General features: G+C 43.4%; 1 protein-coding gene across 1 annotated transcript in view; it reads right to left on the bottom strand.

Annotated features, from left to right (window-relative positions):
* Positions 1 to 27258, bottom strand: part of LOC117513511 (A disintegrin and metalloproteinase with thrombospondin motifs 16) — a 259672-nt gene that overhangs the window by 107963 nt on the left and 124451 nt on the right. The window contains 3 exon segments of the mRNA XM_034173682.1: positions 2476 to 2629; positions 18179 to 18316; positions 25503 to 25608. Of these exon segments, the coding sequence (XP_034029573.1) occupies positions 2476 to 2629; positions 18179 to 18316; positions 25503 to 25608 (398 nt within the window).

Here is a 27258-nt window from a genome sequence, read left to right as displayed (position 1 = left end):
TAAAGGGATTTTACAACATATATAAATAAAAAAACATTTCAAGAAAATGCTGACAAATATGCATAACAAAAGTATGTATTTCATAAAGTAAGTATTTCAAAATGTACACAAAAATAGGAACTGGTCATTATGCTAGCTGATTATAGGTTACTCATGTTGCTGTGTTCATGTTGGACTGTTGACATCAACGCACCAGTGATGCACACCAAAATGTAAGTCCCATTTCTGTTGTTTAAGCCCCCATCACACATAGCAAGAATGTGCAGGAACTATGCCCAACACAGCAAATATTGCCATAATCCGACACAATCGGGAGGGAAACAGATGTGGTCAGCAGTGTCAGAATGCCTCTGGATTACCTCATCCACACCTGCACGATGGCATCCAAAGCGCATGTAGACAACAGTTTAGATGACACAGACTGCTGTCAGATGGCCATAAAAGGCACTGAAAACACAAGTGCGCTCCGCGCATGGGGCTGCAATTATCACTCAGCTGTGTGTCTGTGTGTATGCATAATGCTGTATGGTCCACTAACTGCGCACAGGGCACACGTGCACGCATGTGCACACACGTGCCACTGGACAGCTTCACTGAAAGTTTGCTGTGGCATTGGGCCATGCTGTCCCATGCATCAGACAGAGCACCTTTCCAAGGATCTTTAATTTCTTTTTTCATTTTTGTTCACTTCAGCAGCGCACCGACACTCTGGTTGGATTATCACATGGGATTATTTTGGGCGAGAGGATTGGGTGAGTGCACGCTCCTGCGCCAGGGGATACAAATTCTGATGGGGATAACTAGTGCTGTGAAACACTCCTGGACTGCTATTGGAGGTAAGATTCCTGGTTATTCATGCTGTAACTGCCTGGCACAGCAGTTCCATATCATATCTCCTACAGAGTTAGGAGGTGATCATTTATTACAGTGTGAGATCCGTTCAGCTTCGAGCCTGACGCGTGCAATGACGCATTACTGCACACCACGGAAAGGGGCAGCTGCCAATGTTATATACAGTATGATGGAGACAATACTCACATTATTTACATTGCCCATGGAAAGTAATGGACAAATATCTGTACTGTAAGGTCTATTGTGGATATAACAGCCTGTTCAGATTTGTAGTGGTGTGTGCACAGTAGCGCACAGTGCTTTTGGTATGATAGCCGCTGTTCCCATTCACTGTACATGATAATAACTCATAATTATCATCATGATGAAGCATGCCACATACATTCCAACAGTTCCTTTGCATTCTGGGTGGGTATGTGGCACATGCGGGTAATAACGGCAGGCATACTGTGCCAGATCAGCCCAAAATGAGTAAAATTTTCGTGACGGGATTTTTTTTAACTCACTATTAACCCTACTCCTACCCCCGATCCTAACCTTAACCATAAGCTAACCCTACTCCTTCCCCCAACCCTAACCATAACCACCCCGCTTCACTTTTAATTTTGTGCAGCCATCACGGAATGAATTAGAATGAATTCGTGCTGCCGTGACAAAAATGAGGCGCTTTTTTGTGACAATATGACGAACCAATAGATTAATGTATATTTTGTGCAGCTGAATCACGACTTGCCGTGAGACTGGGTTGGCCAGATCCATCTCGAGGTTCCCTCGTATGTGCTCAAATCCTTTCGGCTCCTGTTTTTACACCATCGGAATATGTAAATTGCGGTCAGATGGTGCTCAGACTGCACATGGACCGCCTTCAGATAGGTGTCCCATCTTGACACAGAGGGTTTTGAACATGTGCATCACACTCGTGGCCGCCGGCCAATTTTGAACAGCTGTGTGGACTTCCACAGATGACTGTTTTGGAACTGAAATCCGACACTTTTCGGATGTGCGCCGATTCGTAATTCTGACGCCACTCTTCGTGATTCCAGCTATGTGTGACGGGGGTATTATAAATTAATATAATATCAAATGACAAGGATGTATTTTAGCTGTTATATAAAACAAATAATGAATGTTTTTACATTCTTTCAATGGAACAAGTATTTAATTCGGTGAAAGCTGGAATATACCATTCAACTTGGCTTGGCCTTGTTGAATGGAACATTCCAGCTTTCACCGAATTAAATACTTGTTCCATTGAACTCATAAACATTCATTATTTACATATTGTCTGTTTTTAGACCATTTTATACTCTTGTACAATAACAATTTAATAAAATTGGATAATACCCTAGCTAATATGGTAGCATCCTCTTGAAACTGATTCTTTTCTTCATCTCAGTGATTGGTGGTTTTAATTTATTTGTGATGAGATGTTGGTTTGAATTCAAAGGGCAAAGGTAAACAACTTAAAATCCTGGGGCAAATATTTCACCTGCTTCAGCAAATGCACTGAATGCAGTGAATAAAATAGCTTAGTAAGCTAAACTTTGCTTCATTAGGTCTATGCCAAAATGTTAATGTGACCATCCTTTTATTAGTTCTTATTCACTCATTTTTGTGTTTTACCTTCTTAAAATCAAGAGTGCAGAGTTTGGCCTTTTCCCCAAACTGCCATTTGCATTGTGTGTCTGCATCGTACAGCTCACCAGGCAGCTTCTCGGGGTACTGATACTCCTTCACTGCTCTGGGTTCATCTGATAGGCACAAAGCCTGAGCGGAACTGGAGAAAAAAAAAAAAAAAAAAAGAGACGAAGACATTAAGATCGTGATACCACTTGTGGTTGTATGAGCACGTTGGTCTAAACCTGAACCGAGACCACCAAAAACAAAGTCTAAACTCCAAAGCTGAATTTAAAGAACACAACACTCAAGCGCACCTTACATATTTAGGTTAAAGACACATGGAGACTCACTGCACTAAAACCTAGTCTATACATTTTTCTTTTTATATATCTAGTAATAGTTTTATTGATTTAATCTTGTTGCTGTTTATATTATTAATCTTGTCTGGCTAAAACCAGATTAAAGATGAGAGGTGACAGATTCTTTGCAGTGGCTGCCCCCAGGCTCTAGAATAGTCTCCCCTTTAATATTAGATCATCCCCGTCCCTAGAAACTTTTAAAGCTTCTTTCAAAACCTATTTCTTTTCTCTAGCATTTCCTAAATGAGCGATTGCCTCTGTTTCACCTTAGTATTTCTTCTGTTTTTCCTGTTGCTTAATGCTGACAAATTTCCCTTATTTGTAGTCTTTCGGTAGCATGACACAAGCCGAGGTCACCCCTTTGAGTCTGATCTGCTTGACGTTTCTTCCTCAGAGGGAGTTTTTCCTTACCACTGTTGCCTGTGTGCTTGCTCTAGGGGTTGGTAAGGTTAGACCTTACTTATGTGTTGCACCTGAGGCAGCTTTGTTGTGATTTGGCACTATGTAAATAAAATAAAATTAAATCAAATTAAATTATTTCTTACTACTCTTTACTCTTTATTTTACTTTGTCTGTTATCTGTTTTATTGCCTGTTGTAATTGTATTTTCATTTTTAATTCATTTAGTTACGATTGGGGGTAACGTGGTGCCCATTTTTAATATGTACAGCACTTTGGTCGACTGCTGTCGTTTTAAACGTGCTTCAGAAATAAAGGTTGAGTTGAATTGAGTCTTACATTTGAATTGTATTTGTGAGGACCACAATGGCAACATATTTTTATGCTTTTTTGGGTTTTCCTCAGTGGTATTTAAATCTGGAATCTGTATTTCATGAGAAATTGCTGTCTTTCCATCTGTCCATACAGTGTGCTAAAGACGCGTAAGGTTTAACCAAGGAACTGTAAAAACTCTCAAAATCAAACTTTTTACACATTAATACTGGGAGGTCAAAGCTCTGCCTGCCAAAAAATGCGTCTCTGACATGTATAAATTCCTTATTTATTTATATATTTTACTGAATTTTGGGTTTCAAGTAGGAAATGTAACTGAAACCCTGAAATGCTGACATTAACCACTAGATGGCGACAAAAGCTCCTCAAATGTGTGATAAGGTGTCGACTCTTTGTTCTTTTGAGAAGTTATCTTTTGACAAAAATAAGATGGGTTGACTGCCGAAAATCAACTTGCAGTTATGTCCCTTTCCCTTCTTGGCATTTTACTTTTAGTTTGACATGTATAAATTTTACAAAATAAATCACATCAAAAATGTATGATTTGCCTCCAAAATGCCCATAAATAATACAAAACACTAAACAAGCCCCTTTGTGCCCTGCACCCATGTTTTAGGCTGAAATTTCCATTTAAATCACAACGTGCACCCAGACATGCCACATCAAGGATGATGTAAGAAGCAACCAAAAAAAGGGTCATATACAATAGCAGTATGTGTGTGTTCAGAGGTGAAAAGGTCAGGTAATAACAAAATACATAATAATTTATCATCTTTGAACAACTTTTCTGATATTCTACAAAACATCAGACATGAGCTTCACACATTTTTAACATTCGGAGTTGGTACATGATGTTCCCCACTTCTGAGAGGACCATATGTTTCCATTGCAACATAACAAGTTGCCAAACTCAAACCTTGGGAGTAATGGCTTGAATTCATCACACACCCAATTATGACAGACATAAAATTTCCTTACCCGTTTGTACCATATACCCCAACATCAGCGGGAGTGGGGGGGTTCCCACCGTTAAAAGATATCAGCGCTACCACACAGAGATGTTTTACAGCTTAAACTGTGCAGACAGGGGAAGAAACACAAAACGTGTTCGAACCGTTCATGCTTGTGTGTGGTCCTGATTGCTTTAGCAGAGCATTTGTGTGCCTGTCTCTGTGTGTGTGTCTGCGCGTGTGTGTGATCATCCATTGCTTTATGGATACTATGTGTCCACAGAGATCAATGGCTTTTCTCATCAATATTCCACTATTCCACATTATTCACATAATAAAGCTTCTGCAAAACACATTATGCTATATTTTCAAAGTGCACACACTTGCTATTCTGCAAACATACACCCACACAAAACACAAAAGCACTCATTAGAGTGCATCCATTCATCATGGGCTAACAGTTGACTGTTGTAAGCTGTTGTTTTTCGTTCTGCTTGAACAGCAGAAGTTACAGTTGTCCTTCTGTTTATTTATTTGTCTGCTCCACACATGAGCATTAAATATAACAATTGTAAATTAAAGCTATAACTGAGTATCAGTCTGTGTGGGCTTGTGCCCCTGTCAACCGCCCTTCAAAGAGTGCACCAAACACCTTTCTTCTCTCCTTGTGGGTGGTGGGTTCATATGGAAAAGACACCATGCTGTTTCTTTGGGCTGAGGCAGACTGTGTCCTATGACCATAGACCACCAGGGGCTCACCTGTGAGTTCTCTCTGTGTTTCCTCACTTGGGGCCACTTCACAATGGGAGACCACACCAGGAGCTGTTGCTCCAGACAACACAGCTCACTGGATCACTGGATTTAATAAACCCCTGGTCCAGCCATGCAACACAGTGTGCCTTAGATTTTCTTTAATTATTATAAAAAGGCAGGCAACAACACTCTCACACACACTCATCTTCAACCGCTTATCCAACATTGAGTCACGGGGGGCTGGAGCCTATCCCAGCAGTCATAGGGTGTGAGGCAGGATACACCCTGGGCAGGTGGCCAGTCTGTCACAGGGTCACATATAGACAAACAAGCACAGTCACACCCACACACACACCTACCGACAATTCAAAGTTTCCAATCCACCTAACCTGCGTGTCTTTAGATGTGGGAGGAAGCCGGAGCCCCTGGAGGGAACCCATGCAAACACGGGAGAGCATGCAAACTCCACACAGAAATGCCACAGGTGGCAATCAATCCCATGACCTTCTTGCTGTAAGGCAAAAGAGCTAACCACTAAGCCACTGTGCTGCCACAACAACACCGTGTCTTCCATTTTTCAAATGGACTGCATTTATAGCACGCTTTTCCAAAGCGCTTTACAGTAATGCCTCACATTCACTCTGATGTGAGGGTGCTGCCATACAAGGTACTCTCTACACACCGGGAGCAACTAGGGGACTAAGGACCTTGCCCAAGGGCCCTTAGTAATTTTCCGGTTAGGCTGGGATTTGAACCAAGGATCCTATGGTCTCAAGCCCAACGCTTTAACCACTAGTCCATCACCTCCCATAAACTAAATCAAATCAATTTTATTTATATAGCGCCAAATCACAACAAACAGTTGCCTCAAGGCGCTTTATATTGCAAGGCAAAGCCATACAGTAATTACGGAAAAACCCCAATGGTCAAAACGACCCCCTGTGAACAAACACTTGGCGACAGTGGGAAGGAAAAACTCCCTTTTAACAGGAAGAAACCTCCAGCAGAACCAGGCTCAGGGAGGGGCAGTCTTCTGCTGGGACTGCTTGGGGCTGAGGGAGAGAACCAGGAAAAAGACATGCTGTGGAGGGGAGCAGAGATCAATCACTAATGATTAAATGCAGAGTGGTGCATACAGAGCAAAAAGAAAAAGAAACACTCAGTGCATCAACTAAACTACCATAACTTAGAATTTTTCTTTGCATCAGTAAATTCCTTCAGTTTCTCCCTTTTTTCACTCAGTTGCCACAGCAGATTTGGCACAAGTTTCATGCTGGATTCTCTCCTTGAGGGAACTCCACATTACATGGAGAACAGCCAAGGAACTTTCTGATCTTGAAGCAAACAACTGACATTTCTACAAAGTTTCATAACAGACAAAGTCCTTCACATTTTGTACAAACCTGACAGCAAATAAGAAAAGAGAGATCTCATGGAAAAACAAAAAATTTGTTTGTTGATGGAGGAAATCAGCCCGATAGCTTATCTGAATGACCAGTTCTGGGTCGAGACTGCCTTTGGAGTGATGCTTTGCTTTCTAGTTCTTGATAAAAAGCTTTGAACTAAATGCAGAATATTTAGACATTTTAAGAAGCAACAACTGGGCAACACAAGATAGTCAAAAGATGTTGATCATTCTTGTTTTCCAGAAAAAAATGTAAGTTTTTTTGTTGTTTCCTTTTTGTATCCTCAGTGCCTGGATGGAATAAAGTAGGTTGATCGAAATGCATCAACCTATGCATAAATAGGTAAGGTGGCTTCATGATGTGGCCACAAGCAAGCAGCCAAACAAACACGCATTCAGAGGTTGACTGTCTTCTGTGTGCTTGGACTGAGCACCAAAAAAGGACAGAACATTTGTATGAGACACAAACATCTCGCATTGGATGGTTTGTTTAAGCTGACCAACGTGGCCAAAATCACAAAAACTGTATCTTGCTCTTTGAGGTATGATAAACACAGCAAAAAAAGAGAAATGACACAGTAAACTGTTAATCTCATGCATCGCTGGCATTTTGGTCAACATTTAGACTAATACTCATGCACATCTCATACACATATGGTTTCTGGTTACTTAAAATGTAAGTAACGTTAACCACCATGCTACCAGACTGAGGAGAAGCAGAGATAGAGGAAGTGTGTTGTCGTTGGCAAGTGCAAACCATCCAGTGTAACTTGTGTAGGTACACTGCCACAGATTTATGTGATCAATTATTTTATTAAATTATTGAACTCCTTTGCCATCAGAGTAACTAATGATTGGAACAGCCTCACTGATGCAACAGTTTCCTGCAACAACTTAAACTCGTTTAAGACTGCACTCAAAAAAGAATGGTTATATCATCCTGAACGATATGAAATGCCCTAAGGCCTAGTGTAATTAGGTTACATCTTACGAAATACCAATTTGGATATTGATATGTCTTATTAATTTTCTCTTTTTCTGCTTTGTTTCCAAACACAGGTACTCATCACGACATCACAACTGATATGAACGTGATATTGGGTGATGGCAGGGTGGGGGTACTAAAAAAAGGTACACACAAAAGATTGATTACCGAAGGGGTGGAGGACATATGGGGCAGGCCGGGGGCCAAATTTGAAAAAAATAACACAAATGGCACTAGATAACATTATTTATTATCATCCCCTAATCATACCAGGTAAAACACATTATTACATAGCTGCAGGCATCTGTGACATCACTACACGATTGACATCTCCAAACTACCAAGAAGTTATCTTCAACAATAGTCAATCACACTACACCCAAATAAAAGCAGCAATAGACAACACAATCTCATCCATTCACAAACACGGTGCAACACCAATAATAGCTACTATCTATCCGATCCATTTACATACATGGAACTTCCACATGCTACTCAAAAAGAAATCTACATGCCTAAACTACCTGAAAGAATATAACAACATGCAGAAACATCTTGAAGTCACCCTCAGTATGTTAAATAATTATATAACAGACAAGAACGCTGAAAGAAATATTCACACACCACTATTCCATACTTGTATTAAAAAAAAAAAAAAAAAAAGGAAAAATAAAAAACATACCATTTACAAGTTTATGCATGATGGATGCCATCCAGGAGAAGAACTTGCTAATAGATGTACTAGTAGTTTAAATAGAGCTATGCAACTTAACAAATCCCTTCATTAATAACACTATGTAACACAATTTTTGTTCCTGGCTTCTAAGTGTTATATTTCAACTGCTTATGTCTAAAGTCTATGGAAAAATGACTACATTCAGCACAAACTTTGATTTTATTTTTTTCAACGTTCTAGAAAGTTCTAAAAGTTTCTTGAAATTTCTAGATAATTCTGGAAACTTCTAGAAAATTCTGGACAGTTCTAGCAGTTAAAGAATATTCTAGAAGACTACTCAGTAGTAGTTAAGGCGAATCGAGAATATTCTTGAAAACAGACAAATTTCAAAATATCAGTGTCCTGATCACAGAAGCAAAGTTTCTGTGGAATAACAGCTATTTTCTATTTATTTAAGGCATAACAGGTTAGGAAAACACACTGTGTACCCAGGAACAAAGCAAAAATAAAAATTTGTTACATAGTGTAATACTACCAACCCAGTCTTCCAATCCTGTCTCCCTTCCCCCCCTCCCCATCACCCCTTCATCCTTCATCTGATCATCTTCATACTTCATCTCCATTAAATTCCCAGTGTTAATATATGTCTTACAATTCTATCTAAATTCCTATAAACAAGAGGTGGGGGATGGCTGATGCTGTTCGGCACAGAACCGTCATGTCAAACCCTTCCTCTATATGTGTTTACATTCAGAACCAGATAATCACAATATAGGACGGGACCGGGGCTCACCTGCAGGTTGGCATACACCCGGTTACAGCCCTGAAACCTATCCCTTTCATTGTATTCACGTCAACGATCCCAAATTTGGACTTAATAACTGTTATATCATATATTCATGAACATATACTTATACTGGGAGTTAATTTGATCAATGTAAAAAAACTCAAAAAGTTGTATTATAGGCCTATATCACTGTTGAATTTCTTGGTGACAGATGCACTATGATGAGTTTGTTTGATTGGGCACAGGCACTGTGTATGTGCACGCCCGCTCGCCCAGCTTGTGTATTTGTATATTGCTTGTTGCAGTTTTTGTTGGATTGTTGGGAGGTCAACAACCCAGGAGGTTGCGGCCTAGAATGACTACGACTACGAATTATTAAATGTATGCATTGTGGACTCGGTGTTCTCCACAATGAAATGACCTCATGCCAAACAATATGTAACTTTACCCACACATGCTCCTAATTTTGATTGTGCATGTGATCAAATCAAACCAATTCAAATCAATTTTATTTATATAGCGCCAAATCACAACAAACAGTTGCCCCAAGGCGCTTTATATTGTAAGGCAAAGCCATACAATAATTATGGAAAAACCCCAACGGTCAAAACGACCCCCTGTGAGCAAGCACTTGGCGACAGTGGGAAGGAAAAACTCCCTTTTAACAGGAAGAAACCTCCAGCAGAACCAGGCTCAGGGAGGGGCAGTCTTCTGCTGGGACTGGTTAGGGCTGAGGGGAGAGAATCAGGAAAAAGACATGCTGTGGAAGAGAGCAGAGATCAATCACTAATGATTAAATGCAGAGTGGTGCATACAGAGCAAAAAGAGAATGAAACACTCAGTGCATCATGGGAACCCCCCAGCAGTCTAAGTCTATAGCAGCATAACTAAGGGATGGTTCAGGGTCACCCGATCCAGCCCTAACTATAAGCTTTAGCAAAAAGGAAAGTTTTAAGCCTAATCTTAAGTAGAGAGGGTGTCTGTCTCCCTGATCTGAATTGGGAGCTGGTTCCAGAGGAGAGGAGCCTGAAAGCTGAAGGCTCTGCCTCCCATTCTACTCTTACAAATCCTAGGAACTACAAGTAAGCCTGCAGCCTGAGAGCGAAGCGCTCTATTGGGGTGATATGGTACTATGAGGTCCCTAAGATAAGATGGGACCTGATTATTCAAAAGCTTATATGTAAGAAGAAGAATTTTAAATTCTATTCTAGAATTAACAGGAAGCCAATGAAGAGAGGCCAATATGGGTGAGATATGCTCTCTCCTTCTAGTCCCTGTCAGTACTCTAGCTGCAGCATTTTGAATTAACTGAAGGCTTTTCAGGGAACTTTTAGGACAACCTGATAATAATGAATTACAATAGTCCAGCCTAGAGGAAATAAATGCATGAATTAGTTTTTCAGCATCTCTCTGAGACAAGACCTTTCTAATTTTAGAGATATTGCGCAAATGCAAAAAAGCAGTCCTACATATTTGTTTAATATGCACATTGAATGACATATCCTGATCAAAAATGGCTCCAAGATTTCTCACAGTATTACTAGAGCTCAGGGTAATGCCATCCAGAGTAAGGATCTGGTTAGACACCATGTTTCTAAGATTTGTGGGGCCAAGTACAATAACTTCAGTTTTATCTGAGTTTAAAAGCAGGAAATTAGAGGTCATCCATGTCTTTATGTCTGTAAGACAATCCTGCAGTTTAGCTAATTGGTGTGTGTCCTCTGGCTTCATGGATAAATAAAGCTGGGTATCATCTGCGTAACAATGAAAATTTAAGCAATGCTGTCTAATAATACTGCCTAAGGGAAGCATGTATAAAGTGAATAAAATTGGTCCTAGCACAGAACCTTGTGGAACTCCATAATTAACCTTAGTCTGTGAAGAAGATTCCCCATTTACATGAACAAATTGTAATCTATTAGATAAATATGATTCAAACCACCGCAGCGCAGTGCCTTTAATACCTATGGCATGCTCTAATCTCTGTAATAAAATTTTATGGTCAACAGTATCAAAAGCAGCACTGAGGTCTAACAGAACAAGCACAGAGATGAGTCCACTGTCTGAGGCCATAAGAAGATCATTTGTAACCTTCACTAATGCTGTTTCTGTACTATGATGAATTCTAAACCCTGACTGAAACTCTTCAAATAGACCATTCCTCTGCAGATGATCAGTTAGCTGTTTTACAACTACCCTTTCAAGAAATTTTGAGAGAAAAGGAAGGTTGGAAATTGGCCTATAATTAGCTAAGATAGCTGGGTCAAGTGATGGCTTTTTAAGTAATGGTTTAATTACTGCCACCTTAAAAGCCTGTGGTACATAGCCAACTAATAAAGATTAATTGATCATATTTAAGATCGAAGCATTAATTAATGGTAGGGCTTCCTTGAGCAGCCTGGTAGGAATGGGGTCTAATAGACATGTTGATGGTTTGGAGGAAGTAACTAATGAAAATAACTCAGAACAATCGGAGAGAAAGAGTCTAACCAAATACCGGCATCACTGAAAGCAACCAAAAAGAACGATATGTCTTTGGGATGGTTATGAGTAATTTTTTCTCTAATAGTTAAAATTTTATTAGCAAAGAAAGTCATGAAGTCATTACTAGTTAAAGTTAAAAGAATACTCGGCTCAATACAGCTCTGACTCTTTGTCAGCCTGGCTACAGTGCTGAAAAGAAACCTGGGGTTATTCTTATTTTCTTCAATTAGTGATGAGTAGTAAGATGTCCTAGCTTTACGGAGGGCTTTTTTATAGAGCAACAGACTCTTTTTCCAGGCTAAGTGAAGATCTTCTAAATTAGTGAGACGCCATTTCCTCTCCAACTTACGGGTTATCTGCTTTAAGCTGCGAGTTTGTGAGTTATACCACGGAGTCAGGCACTTCTGATTTAAGGCTCTCTTTTTCAGAGGAGCTACAGCATCCAAAGTTGTCCTCAATGAGGATAGAAAACTATTGACGAGATAATCTATCTCACTCACAGAATTTAGGTAGCTACTCTGCCCTGTGTTGGTATATGGCATTGGAGAACATAAAGAAGGAATCATATCCTTAAAGCTAGTTACAGCGCTTTCTGAAAGACTTCTACTGTAATGAAACTTATTCCCCACTGCTGGGTAGTCCATCAGAGTAAATGTAAATGTTATTAAGAAATGATCAGACAGAAGGGGGTTTTCAGGGAATACTGTTAAGTCTTCAATTTCCATACCATAAGTCAGAACAAGATCTAAGGTATGATTAAAGTGGTTTGTGGACTCATTTACATTTTGAGCAAAGCCAATCGAGTCTAACAATAGATTAAATGCAGTGTTGAGGCTGTCATTCTCAGCATCTGTGTGGATGTTAAAATCGCCCACTATAATTATCTTATCTGAGCTAAGCACTAAGTCAGACAAAAGGTCCGAAAATTCACAGAGAAACTCACAGTAACGACCAGGTGGACGATAGATAACAAATAAATCTGGTTTTTGGGACTTCCAATTTGGATGGACAAGACTAAGAGTCAAGCTTTCAAATTAATTAAAGCTCTGTCTGGGTTTTTGATTAATTAATAAGCTGGAGTGGAAGATTGCTGCTAATCCTCCGCCTCGGCCCATGCTACGAGCGTTCTGGCAGTTAGTGTGACTCGGGGGTGTTGACTCATTTAAACTAACATATTCATCCTGCTGTAACCAGTCTTACACACCAGAGAGGTGTGTAAGACTACAACTCTGCTTCCTGGTCCCAACCCTGGATAGTCACGGTTTGGAGGATTTAAGAAAATTGGCCAGATTTCTAGAAATGAGAGCTGCTCCATCCAAAGTGGGATGGAGTCTCTCCTAACAAGACCAGGTTTTCCCCAGAAGCTTTGCCAATTATCTATGAAGCCCACCTCATTTATATTCATAATACTATCATGTGATGATCGTATTATTTCCTCTAACTATTCCAGACAGGAGGCAGACAGGTACTATGTAAACAAAATAAACTTGCTTTCAGTGTTGATTTGGTGCAACAAAGGCAATAGCGTTTTACTTATCTATCTATCTGTTTCAGGGATGTTCTTCTGACTCCTGTTGAATGCTTGCCAGCCAGTTTGCTCTGTGGAAGCCTGATCCTTTCAGGTCTTAGAAGCTTCATGTGTCCTGGTTAGTACTTGGATGGGGGACCTCTTATGATGACCAGGGGCTGTGTCTGTTTCTCCAGGTGAAACGTGTACCAAATCCCAATGTGGATCCACGCTGTACTTGCCGTGAACAAAACAGGACCAGCCAAAAAAACAAACTCTGCAACAAGTTTGCTGAATGCTTGCATGGACTGGGAGTTGGGTAGGGTTGTGTAAAACAATGTCTAAGCACGCGTTGTGGGCGACAAAAAGTATACTCACCCTGAAATGATGCTGTGATATTTGTGGAATCAATACCCTGATTAAGGCACTTGAGAAGCTCAGTGAGGAGTCTTTGGATTTGCTTTTTTTTTTGCTCAATCAAGATGAAGGTCCAGGTTTTAATAACTTCCTGGACTCAGCGATCAGACGTGTATCTTTGTGTGGTGAAAGCAGAGGTGAAACGAAGTCACCATCAAGTCACTCTCAAGTCATGAATCAGCAAGTCCCAAGTCAAGTCTCAAGTCATAATGACCACCAATTGTTTGCAAGCTGACTTCAGACATCTTTAGAGTGTTTACTGCTTTACTGGATAGTTACCTAAGGTGGATGTCTTTGGCACCAGGTGTCTTTGGAGAATAATATGAGCAGTTCCATAGAGAGACAGGTGAGGAGTATCACTTGTATTGTGAGGGAACATCCATGACAACATTGTGGCCATGCAGTGTACTTTTTTGGGCATGATCCAGCATGCAGGTGACTCAGTTTTGAAGGCCAGAGAAGCTGGAAAAAGGTAATTGACAAGCCAACATTTTACCTGGCTGCAGCAGATAGATGGCTACTTTTGAGTGGTAGGGATGGAACAAATATCTGCCTGAGTGGCTACCATCTAGTACCCAAGGGAGTTCCATGGTGTGGTGGAACTGACTGACTAGCTAACATGACAACACCTATTATCTTGGGCATTGCTAATTAGGTCTGATTGGCTAACTTTGTTTACCTTCTTGCTTGTCTGCAACACCTATAGCAAAGCACTGTAATAGCAAGGAATGTCTTTTCCCCAATGAAGGCAAAGCAGAGCTCAAGGTATGTAAGAAGTCAGGGGGGGGGAAGCCCCCATGGTTGGCTTCACCTCCCTTAAGGGAATCATTCTGTTGATTGCAAGTAGGAAAACACAGAACATTTTAACAGTATTTGATCATTCTGTGATTATCCAGGATGAGACTCACCGCTGGGTTCAGTGGTGCAGAGATCCCCTTTGTGTGGCCTCAAAGGATGATGGGTGTTTAATATAAAGCTGACAGGCTTAACAAAGGTGAGGTCACCCCGGCTCTAATAACTCAGCGAGGAAATACGCTGTCTGTCTCCACCAGTCTGAGAGGGGAGGCCTGACAGTTCATTTAACACGCTGGCAAATTTTATGGCGGGCACCGACTCTGGTTTCAAACACACAAACAGGAACACAGCCAGACTCATAGACGCGCTGTCTGCCTGGCTTGTTCTCTCACACGCGTGAGCTGGTTACACACACGTGTGCACACACACATGCAAGTATATGTCGTATGTCATGCATGCTTTCCCTCATACAGTATGCAACTCGACACATTGCAAGCATGCAGACGCAGCCTGTAAAACAACATTAGGAGTGAGCGCAGCAGCACCACTAAACACTAAACACGCCTGCTGTATCAGCTATTTTTGCCTGCACTGCCAAAGACAGAGCAGGTCCATAAACTGACTCCATGTGTGCCTCTTTGTGTGTGTCCATGTGATTGATTTACATGTGATATCTTTACAAAGCATTTGTGCATCAAGGTAAAACTTTCTACACAAGATCACCTCAGTTAGACCTCTCACAAGTTTGATGATAGGAACATTTCCATTATTATAATTGCAGCCACCAGGGGGCTGCGTCTCAGAAAGATACTGTATGCGATAGCACCACCAGGACTTGTTTTGATGAAACTGACTACAAAACATTAACTCACAAAGGACACAGACAAGCATTGGACATGTTTCAGTTTGAATTGTTGCCACCAGGTGGACACATTCTAAGAAATAAAACACAGAGGTTTTAAATGTAAGTAATACTATTATTTTCAATATACTTGCAATTGTTAATTTTAGGGATTTAAGTAATAATGTTTCATTTGATTTAATTAATTTCAACTACAATATTGTTTTGCACTTAATTGACAATGTTATGTGGAAAAAGTTAACAACTTTATCAATTAAATTCAACGTTTTATGTCTTAGAGTGCATGTATGGGGCCATTATTGCAGCAAAAGTATTTGCAAATGCGTATTTTGATCTCTGTGTGTGTGTAAACAGATCCACAAATGCGTATAGCAATCTGTGTGCATGTATTTTGATCTGCGCGTGTGTATCCATGTGTCTGTGAAAATCGGGCCACTCGATTGGATGTGTTCTTACACGTGACTTTTGCTAGAGTTCTGAGATCTGTAAATGCGTGCAGCGATTTGTGTGTGGAGACTTGTCTGTGTGCCTCCGCCAGAGGGCGCAAGCACCAATGACATCGCTCATCACTGTCGTCTTAAGCCTGGCTGGTCCCTCGAAGAGATCAAAATACACATTTGCAAATACTTTTCCTGCAATAATGGCCCCATAAATGTCCAAAAGACAAATGTCGGGCTGGAAAAGACGAGACAATTTTCTAAGTCAACGATGCAACAGTGTGTCGTTTATGCTGGACACACAGCATAAAAAACACACTGCTTTGTTTCCACCCCTGAGACCATGCACCAATCACAGATGGGGACTCACAGTTTAATTTGCATGCAGTATCTATAAATGAAATACGCATTTGCAAATACTGTTGCCACAATAATGGTCCCATAGACATGTCTTGAAAACATTTTGCATGCAATATCTTGTCCAAGACATTATGGATTACCTCAATAAAACGTTACATGTTTTACGTTTTGTGCATTTCAGTACTAATTTTGGCCATAAGAGGACAGAGTCTCTGACAACTGGTGATTGAACTTGACAAAATCCTGATGGATGATGATCCTGATCAAATTATATCTTGCACAACTTCATGGTTCAGTAGGTTAGTACATGTGTTGTTCTTGTTAAGCTTCACACACAATTTTCTCATCATGTTTGCATAATAAGTCAAATCTCTTAATACATTTAACATTTTGTGTTTGTTTGTTTATTTTGTCAAATTTTGTTTGTCTCAGAGCTGCATCAGTATTTGCTGCTGATATTTTTTGGCAATATTTTCACGTGTTAGAGAAACCTGTTCCAGCAATACACCAAACCTGGAGTGAAATTTCATATAGTGCAAAGAACATATCCCCCCCCCCCCCCATCCCAAAAATAAATAGAATATGTACATTAGTTTTTTGAGCTGTTGGAAAACATATAATAGATGACAATACTATAATTTGAGAAACATTCAACTGTTTATTCCTCTATTCTTCTCAAGTTCTTTCGCAGATTCCTGCCAAACTTTGTTTTGACAAAGGTCAAGGTCACTCAGGACAGCTGTTAAAATGTAGATTATTGCTACACTGTCCATCAACCCTTCCACGCATATGAAAGTTGGCTCTGGAATTACTCAGGAGAGGTCAAATTTACCAGAGGTCAATGACTGGTGGCAAAAGCACTGGAGCCAAAGGTCCACACATGGTGATGGGTTTAGAATTGCCCAGGTAGTGTGAAATTTGCCAAAGGTCAGTCATTAATGTCAAAACAGTGGGTCATAGGTCAAAATTTAAGATTTTAGTTTGCTTTGCACAAACCTGGCAGACACATGGAGGAGGGTTCTGGCATCACCCAACAAGGTCAAATTTGCCCATCACTAGAGTCAAGGTCCTGTCTCCCTGTCTGTTCATTGACCTGCTCCTCTCAGGTCGTTTTGCAGATGTCTACCAAACCTGGTATGTCAGTGAAGGTTGACATTGAAATTACTGTTAAAGAATTCATTTTGGCAAAGGTCAAGGTCAAGGAATTTGATTTTCAACCCAATTTGGGCCTATGTAAGCCCTTAGGCTCATTGTTGCTGTAGTTAAAAAATGATGGTAACACTTTACTTGAAGGTATCATCATAATAGTGACATGACACTGTCATAGCTCTTACATGACACAGTCATGAAAGTGTCATAAACATTATGTCAAAGTCATAAACATTTATGACTGCTGTCATTAAGTGTCATTCGATTTTTATAATGACAAGTTGACATTTTTGGGTTGTCTTGATTATAACAACTTGACTTTAATTAAAGTGGCATGAGCAGAAGTTGTCTTTGGCATTTTTGGTCTTCGGTTGTATGCCAACTTGTCAGCTTGTCATTACAAAAACCGAATGACACTTAATGACAGCAGTCATAAACATTTATGACACTGACATAATGTTTATGACACATTCATGACTGTGTCATGTAACAGTTATGACAGTGTCATGTCACTATTATGACAATATCTTCAAGTAAAATGTTACCAAAATGACTCACTGGATGAACTCAACTCAATTATGAGCAGGATTTCCATCTAATAAATATATGTTACCTCAACTCAAATAAAGCACATCCATGCAAGATAATTTAATTTAATTTAGTTGGGGCTACATATAGTTATTAGATGGAAATCCAATCCAATGAGCCTGTTTTTTGAGTGTGGTGCATATGCTTGGATTCCACTACAAAACAGTAATGATAAATTCTTGCTGTGCGACAGTTTAGAGTTTCCAGTCCATCTAACCTGCATGTCTTTGGATGTGGGAGGATGCCGGAGCCCCCAAACGGAACCCACGTGAGCACGGGGAGAACATGCAAACTCCACACAGAAAGACCGGAGGTGGAAATCGATCCCATGACCTTCTCACTGTGAGACAACAGTGCTAACCACTAAGTCGGCTTGCCGCCCCAAGACAATGCTAATACAGGTAAAAACTCAGCATTGATATACTATAACAAATATAGATAATAAATTATGTCTGCTTACTTGAGGAAGCGGCTGAGGTACTGGCGGCTGCAGGCAGACCAGGAAAAGACCCCATTGTGGCCAGCCAGTGTGGGAGACATGATGTTCCCCTCTGACTTCTTACAGACATTCCCTTCACCATCATGAACCATCCCAAAACTAAAGAATGAACAACAGTATAAAAGATTTTTTTACTTAATTTGGCAGCAAAGCAAAATCTTCCATGTTAATTCAGTGCTCACTGTGAAAATGTCCACTTCTCATGAAAATTCAGTAAGGTATATCTTCTATTATACATTCCAAATCTAAGGTGGAACTCTACTAGTGTACACTAAGGTACATATCTTTAAAAAAAGGAGTGGAGCCACTTAGGTGCCTGGTCTTGAGAACCAGGGATTGTTGGGGAAAGTGTAGTGACACGGACCCACAACAGGGGGCGCAAATGAACGGTCAATAGATGAGCCAAAAGGTAACAATTTAATGTTGTGAATGTGCACAACGATTATACAGACAATCACAGAATCTGATAGCAGTCAATACACCAAGGTGACATGTGGGCAGGCTCGAGGATAGAAGACGTCTGTCCTGAGAAGAGCCAGGACCACACGATTTCCACCGCCAGAGAACCTGGTGAATACTGGAGCCGCCAAGTCCCGAATTCCCAGGTGATCACCGTGCCGACTGTCGGATCTGGTACTGCTGGCGAGGAGCACAAACAGTGAGATGTGGGTGTGTGCACACCCAGTAGCAAAAACAGTCAGAAGGTGGAAAGTCACCTCCACCTCTAATCACACACTCGTGCAGCTCCTGTCTAACCACTTATCTGGTTGGAGTGTGAAGCGAAGCCTTCGCTGATCACACCAAACGCCAATTCCCCAAATAAGGCAACACCACAGGAAAACGGCTGCAAAAAGAGTTCAGACTATTTGTCAGAGTTGAATACAGCAGAGAAGTTACCTTCACAGGTAGATGATATCTCGGCAACGAGGTGGAGATGACGTCCGGTCTTTATGGAGTGAGATGATGTAGTGTAGATGGGTGACAGCTGTCAAGAGATAATGAGTGACAGCAGTCACCCCTGGCTGTGTCCGTGGCGGCAGCGCCCTCTCGTGCCTGAAGCCCGCACTTCAGGCAGGGCGCCCTCTGGTGGTGGGCCAGCAGTACCTCCTCTTCTGGCGGCCCACACAACAGGACCCCCCCCCCGAACGGGCGCCTCCTGGCGCCCGGCCAGGCTTGTCCGGGTGACGGCGGTAGAAATCGGCCAGGAGGGCCGGATCCAGGATGAAGCTCCTCTTCACCCAGGAGCGTTCCTCGGGTCCATACCCCTCCCAGTCCACCAAATACTGGATACCCCGGCCCATCCGACGGACGTCCAGGAGCCGGCGCACCGTCCAAGCCGGCTCCCCGTCGATGATCCGGGCAGGAGGCAGCGCCGGTCCGGGAGCACAGAGGGGTGAGGTGTGGTGAGGTTTGAGCCTTGACACATGAAAGACCGGGTGGATCTGCAGTGAAGCCGGGAGTTGGAGCTTCACTGCGGCAGGACTGAGGACTTTGAGGATTTTGTATGGTCCGATATATCTGTCCTTGAGTTTCAGGGAGTCCACCTGGAGGGGGATGTCCTTCGTGGATAGCCACACCTCCTGCCCGGGCTGGTAAGCAGGGGTCGGGGATCACCGGCGGTCTGCATGGGTCTTCGCCCTCGTCCGGGCCTTCAACAAGGTAGAACTGGCGGAGCGCCACACCCGACGGCACTTCCGCAGGTGGGCCTGGACCGAGGGCACACCGACCTCTCCCTCCACCACGGGAAACAATGGCGGCTGATGCCCCAAACACACCTCAAATGGGGAGAGGCCAGTGGCAGAGGACACCTGGCTGTTATGTGCATACTCGATCCAGGCCAGATGTTCACTCCAGGCCGTCGGGTGTGCGGACGTCACACAGCGCAGGGCTTGCTCCAATTCCTGATTGGCCCGCTCTGCCTGTCCATTGGTCTGCGGGTGATACCCGGACTAGAGGCTCACAGTGGCCCCCAGTTCCTGGCAGAAGCTCCTCCAGACGTGTGAGGAGAACTGGGGACCACGATCAGAGACGATGTCGGTAGGTATCCCATGCAGACGGACGACGTGGTGGACCAGGAGGTGGGCCGTGGGGAGCTTCGGGAGGGCCACGAAGTGGGCCGCCTTGGAGAACCGGTCCACTATCGTGAAGATGGTCGTCATGCCCTGGGATGGAGGGAGGCCCGTGACAAAATCCAGACCGATGTGGGACCAGGGGCGATGAGGCACAGGAAGTGGCTGAAGAAGTCCCTGTGCCTTCTGATGGTCTGCCTTGCCCCTGGCACAGGTGGTGCAGGCCTGGATATATTCCTGGATGTCGGCCTCCAGGGATGCCCACCAGAAGCGCTGCCGGACCACTGCCGCGGTCCTTCGCACCCCCGGATGACAGGAGAGCTTAGAACTGTGACAGAAATCCAAGACAGCAGCTCTTGCCTCTGGTGGGATGTAGAGTCTGTTCTTCGGCCCTGTTCCGGGGTCCGGGCTCCGTGCAAGGGCCTCCCGGATGGTCTTCTCCACGTCCCAGGTGAGGGTGGCCACGATAGTGGACTCTGGAATGATGGGCTCCGGTGGATCCGACAGCTCAGTCTTGACTTCGTCTTCATGCACCCGGGACAATGCATCCGATCTCTGGTTCTTGGTCCCGGGGCGGTAGGTGATTCGGAAGTCAAAACGCCCGAAGAACAGTGACCAGCGGGCTTGCCTGGGGTTCAGCCGCTTGGCGGTCCTGATATACTCCAGGTTCCAATGGTCAGTGAAAACCGTGAAAGGCACAGACGCTCCCTCCAACAGGTGTCTCCACTCTTCAAGAGCCTCTTTCACCGCAAGGAGTTCTCGATTGCCGACGTCATAGTTCCGTTCAGCTGTGGTCAACCTGCGAGAAAAGTAGGCACACGGGTGAAGAACCTTATCAGTCTCTCCGCTCCTGGATAGCACGGCTCCGATCCCTGAGTCAGAGGCGGCCACTTCAACCACAAACTGGCGGCTAGGGTCGGGCTGCACCAGAACTGGTGCAGACGAGAACCGGCGTTTCAACTCCTTGAACGCGGCTTCGCACCGATCCGACCAGGTGAAGGGGACTTTTGGAGAGGTCAGGGCTGTCAGGGGGCTAACTACCTGACTGTAGCCCTTAATGAACCTCCTGTAGAAATTTGCAAAGCCGAGGAACTGTTGCAGCTTCCTACGGCTTGTTGGTTGGGGCCAATCTCTCACCGCCGCAACCTTGGCCGGATCAGGGGCGACGGAGTTGGAGGAGATGATGAACCCCAGGAAGGACAAAGAGGTGCGGTGAAACTCACACTTCTCGCCCTTCACAAACAGCCGGTTCTCCAACAACCGCTGCAGGACCTGACGTACATGCTGGACATGAGTCTCAGGATCCGGGGAAAAGATGAGTATGTCATCCAGATATATGAACACGAATCGGTGCAGGAAGTCCCGCAAGACGTCGTTTACCAATGCTTGGAACGTCGCGGGGGCGTTACTGAGGCCAAACGGCATGACCAGGTACTCAAAATGACCGAATGGGGTGTTGAATGCCGTCTTCCATTCGTCTCCCTTCCGGATCCGAACCAGGTGGTACGCATTCCTAAGGTCCAGTTTGGTGAAAATTTGGGCTCCATGCAGGGGCGTGAACACTGAATCCAACAGGGCTAAAGGGTATCGATTACAAACCGTTATGTCGTTCAGCCCCCTGTAATCAATGTATGGACGGAGTCCGCCATCTTTCTTGCCCACAAAAAAGAAACCTGCACCCATCGGGGAGGTGGAATTCTGGATCAACCCGGCAGCTAATGAGTCCCGGATGTAGGTCTCCATTGATTCGCGCTCAGGACGTGAGAGATTGTACAGCCTGCTGGACGGGAACTCAACGCCCGGGACCAAATCAATGGCACAATCGTACGGATGGTGCGGGGGAAGGGTGAGCGCCAGATCCTTGCTGAAGACGTCAGCAAGATCGTGGTACTCAACTGGCACCGCCGTCAGATTGGGAGGGACTTTAACCTCCTCATTAGCATTTACACCAGGAGGAACCGAGGATCCTAAACAATTCCGGTGGCAGGTTTCGCTCCACTGAGCCACAACCCCAGATGGCCAATCAATCCGGGGATTGTGTTTAATCATCCATGGGAAGCCCAAAATCACGCGGGAGGTAGAAGGAGTTACAAAAAACTCAATCTCCTCCCGGTGATTCCCAGACACTACCAGGGTTACAGGTAGTGTCTTGCGTGTGATAAAAGGGAGAAGAGTGCCATCTAGTGCTCGCACCCTCACTGGCGAAGAAAGCACCACCAGAGGGAGCCCTACCTCCCTTGCCCATCTGCTATCCAGCAGATTCCCTTCTGACCCCGTGTCCACCAGTGCTGGGGCTTGAAGGGTTAAATCCCCGCTCAGGATTGTAACTGGGAGTCGTGTTGAAAGATGTGTATGACCCACGTGAATGTTTTGACCCCCCCTCAGCCCAGTCTCTAAGGGCGGGCGTTTGTGTTTTGACCGTTTGAGGCAGTCTCTCTGCTGATGCTCACTCGAGCCGCAGACAAAGCACTCCCCGCGGACCAGCCTCCTCTGTCTGAATGTGGCCCTGCTCGTGTCCCTAGCATCGTCAGCTGTGGCTGTGGAGCGTGGGGAAGATGGCTCCCTTTCGGACCCGGGAGGACGAGGGACGGCTTGTGCCTGAGCACGCCCTTCGCCTCGCTCCCGTCGGCGTTCTTCTAACCGATTGTCCAACCGTATAACCAAATCGATAAGCTCAGCCAAATCCCGCGGTTCCTCCTTAGCCACCAGGTGCTCCTTCAGGACCGACGACAGTCCGTTTATGAAGGTGGCGCGGAGCGCAGTCATATTCCAGCCGGATCCCGCATCCGTGATGCGGAAGTCGACTGCATATTCGGGCGCCCCTGTCTCATTGACAGCAGCATGGTAGACGCGGTTTCGCCTCTGTTAGGGTGATCAAAAACAGTTCTGAGCTCCCTCACAAACCCAGTATAAGAGGCAAGGAGCCGTGAACTTTGTTCCCAAAGCGCTGTAGCCCAAGCGCGTGCCTCACCTCGAAGCAAATTAATCACGTAAGCCACCTTGCTGGCATCAGATGCGTGCATCACGGGACGCTGTGCAAGGACGAGCGAACACCGCATAAGAAAGTCCGCGCACGTCTCCACACAACCTCCGTACGGCTCTGGGGGGCTTATGTATGCTTCAGGGGATGGTGGGGGGGGTCGTTGAATGACCAGTGGAATGTCTGTATTCGGCACCGGGTCGGCAGGAGGAGGAGCTGCAGCAGCGCCCTGAGCACGCGCTTCCACCTGCGTGGTGAGAGCCTCCATCCTGCGATTAAGGATGGTGTTTTGCTCAGTCATCAGGTCCATCTGAGCGGTAAAGGCGGTGAGGATGTGCTGCAACTCACCAATCACGCCTCCAGCTGATGCCTGTGCACCCTGCTCTTCCATTGGCTGTCCAACAGATGGTTGATGCCCCTCAGGATCCATGACGTTGGCCGAGATATCCTGTTGGGGAAAGTGTAGTGACACGGACCCACAACAGGGGGCGCAAATGAACGGTCAATAGATGAGCCAAAAGGTAACAATTTAATGTTGTGAATGTGCACGACGATTATACAGACAATCACAGAATCTGATAGCAGTCAATACACCAAGGTGACGTGTGGGCAGGCTCGAGGATAGAAGACGTCTGTCCTGAGAAGAGCCGGGACCACACGATTTCCACCGCCACAGAACCTGGTGAATACTGGAGCCGCCAAGTCCCGAATTCCCAGGTGATCACCGTCCCCGACTGTCGGATCTGGTACTGCTGGCGAGGAGCACAAACAGTGAGATGTGGGTGTGTGCACACCCAGTAACAAAAACAGTCAGAAGGTGGAAAGTCACCTCCACCTCTAATCACACACTCGTGCAGCTCCTGTCTAACCACTTATCTGGTTGGAGTGTGAAGCGAAGCCTTCGCTGATCACACCAAATGCCAATTCCCCAAATAAGGCAACACCACAGGAAACGGCTGCAAAAAGAGTTCATGCTATTTGTCAGAGTTGAATACAGCAGAGAAGTTACCTTCACAGGTAGATGATATCTCGGCAACGAGGTGGAGATGACGTCCGGTCTTTATGGAGTGAGATGATGTAGTGTAGATGGGTGACAGCTGTCAAGAGATAATGAGTGACAGCTGTCACCCCCGGCTGTGTCTGTGGCGGCAGCGCCCTCTCGTGCCTGAAGCCCGCACTTCAGGCAGGGCGCCCTCTGGTGGTGGGCCAGCAGTACCTCCTCTTCTGGTGGCCCACACAACAGGGATGGTAGGTTTAAAAGCTTTTTTTTTTTTTATCCCATTGGAACTCTCCCTACACACCTAAGCAACTCAACAATATGCAGCATGTATATAAGTGATATTTACACAAACAGGGCAGTAAACAACATATACAAGAAATATAGTTACTACATAATATTATAGGAGTTAGCTCCTGAATCCTAAGTGTTTATACAGGAGAAGATTGTAGTATACGTTTACCTAGTCTGTAGACTTGTTGTACAACTAAGATATAAATCTGGTTATGTTATTATAGAAACCGAAGGTATGATATACATAATATGTTTTAGGTTTCTATCTAAAGTTCACCCTGCTATCTAGGTTATGATTTGCTACTATAGGAAGACAAATTCCATACTCTACATGCTTTCTAATGGAAACCCCAAACTTAGATATTATCTGTTGATATCTGTTAAAGAACACATTAAACTGAAGAACCATTAAAAATATACATCATGTAAAATAAAAGTGCAAATTCTGAAAGTTGGCTAACTATATCCATGAATAAAAAACAAAATTCTCAGAGTTAAAGTTGTACAATTTTGATAAAATTTCAGAAGTAACCAAAAAAAAAAAAAAAAAAAAAAAAAAAAAGAATAAATAAATAAATTTTGGGTATACAGGTGAGGGCCAATGAATGTCTTCTTCTTGACACATAATAATTTGCTAATATTCTTCAATATATTTGTTTAAATAAGAATGGTGGCACAGTGAGACATGTCTGGATTTGTTCAGGCAAGCATACACAGTATAAAACAGCTTTTTAAATTTAATTTATGAAAGCTCACACTGTCCTCATGCTCAATTAGACCACTGTTGCTTATGGAGCACAAATAAATACACTTTGAATTTAAATTTGTCATTGAGCAATGTTTACTCAACTCATGGACAGGGTTGCACTTACATCTGGGTAACTAAAGATTTTACACCCATTAATTTATGACAAGCAACATTTTGAGACTGATGTAAATTCTTACTTGTGCCCAGATTCGTGAGCAATGGTGAAAGCCACACCTAGTCCAGTGTCTTCGTTAATAGTACAGCTTCTGTACTTGCTGCACATCCCGCTAATTGGAGCAAAACCTGCAAAGTGAAACACCAACAGCAATATTACAATTATTATTAAACCATGTGGAGGTATAATGTACACACTCATAGTAAGTCCCTTCGGCTGCTCCCTTGTTTGCACTTGGGGTCGCCACAGCAAATCCAAGGTGGATCTACATGTTGAATTGGCACAAGTTTTGCGCCAGATGCCCTTCCTGACACAACTCCACATTACATGGACAAATGTGGCAGGGGTGAGTTTTAAATCGGGAACCTTCCACACTGAAACCAAGTGCATTAACCACTTGGTCACAACCCCTGCCTATAACGTACACACTCATATTAGTGTTCAATGTGGTTAGATGTAACAAAAACATTAATGGCAGTTTTTGCTTGAATTTTACCAGGAACTTTCTCAAATAATGTGAATAACTGCTGGAGTGCAGCTAACCGACATTGTCAGGTCAAGTGTGGGAACATACATCACGGCATGGAGCCACCATGGACCCTGGATGGGAACCACCCATACAGACAACCAGTGTAACCTTTGAATTTATGTTGAAGCTAAATTAAACGTCGCCTTGGTCTTTTTCAGCCGCTGTGGTCCTGTACCCAAGTGGTTTATCATGGCGAGAGATGTGCCACATGGCCAAAATGTTGTATCTGACTTTCCTTTGTAACATATGTGATGATCCTAATCTTAGTCTCCCGAAGTAACTGTTGTATGGAATAAACAAAAAAAGTACATTTCATAACATTTTCACCCTACAGCACCGCCTAAAGTTCTGAGGCCTCATTTATCAAACTGTTCATAGAAAAGGTTCTTATTGCAGTTGTACAAACCGAATGTAGTACGTGTATGCAGTAAGTAATGGGTGTTGATAAATCCCATACATTCTAAAGCACATGCTCATTCATGCATGTTCATGGTGATTTACATTCAGAAACACCCTCACAAAACATCCATTTGTTGGTTGTATTCGTCACCAGAATAGAAACTAACAGAGTGACAGAAACCAACTTTTGTGAAATGGAGATTGAGGTGGTTGTGTGACGACACAGCAGAGAGACAAAAAGCCTGAAAAATAAATAGAATAAATGTGCCACATGATGGTGATGGCCTGTCCACCAGTTGGCTTGAACATTCACTTATGGTCTCATGTTGTTTCTTAATTTGTAAAAAAAAAAATCTGTAAACAAAACAAACAAGCAAACAAACAAAATTCTAATTACCTGAAAAGACAATTATTTATCGTAAGAATGGCCCCACGTCTTTGCTGTCCTGTGACGTGACCACACTACCATCTTTATTAAGATAGAATTTTTCCTAATGAAATTAGACCAATGAAAATCATGTGGTCCCATTTTTAATATAAAAGTACAGGAGGGAAGCTATTTTCTTCATGCCTTACAGTAACAGGCAAAGATCTAAGTGTGTTTTTTTTTTGTGGGTGGCAAAGGTAAAGATTTTAATTTACTTTATGTAAATGCTGACATCAATAGCTGCTGCTTAGTTCAAGCTACTGTCTTTTGTAGGTTTTGACATCAGTGGTGGCACACATTTGTTTCTAACTCCTTTGTGTGCATATTATTAGAGGAAATAAAACATGAATGAGAATAGCAGAAATGCTTTTATTTCTAATTCCAGTTTCCCTGTCCTATCACGAGATACTGTGCATGTGCATG

The sequence above is a fragment of the Thalassophryne amazonica genome, chromosome 7 (assembly GCF_902500255.1).
Source record: "Thalassophryne amazonica chromosome 7, fThaAma1.1, whole genome shotgun sequence".
NCBI lineage: Eukaryota > Metazoa > Chordata > Actinopteri > Batrachoidiformes > Batrachoididae > Thalassophryne > Thalassophryne amazonica.
Note: the sequence above shows the minus strand (reverse complement) of the source record. Positions and strands in the feature narration are given on the sequence as shown.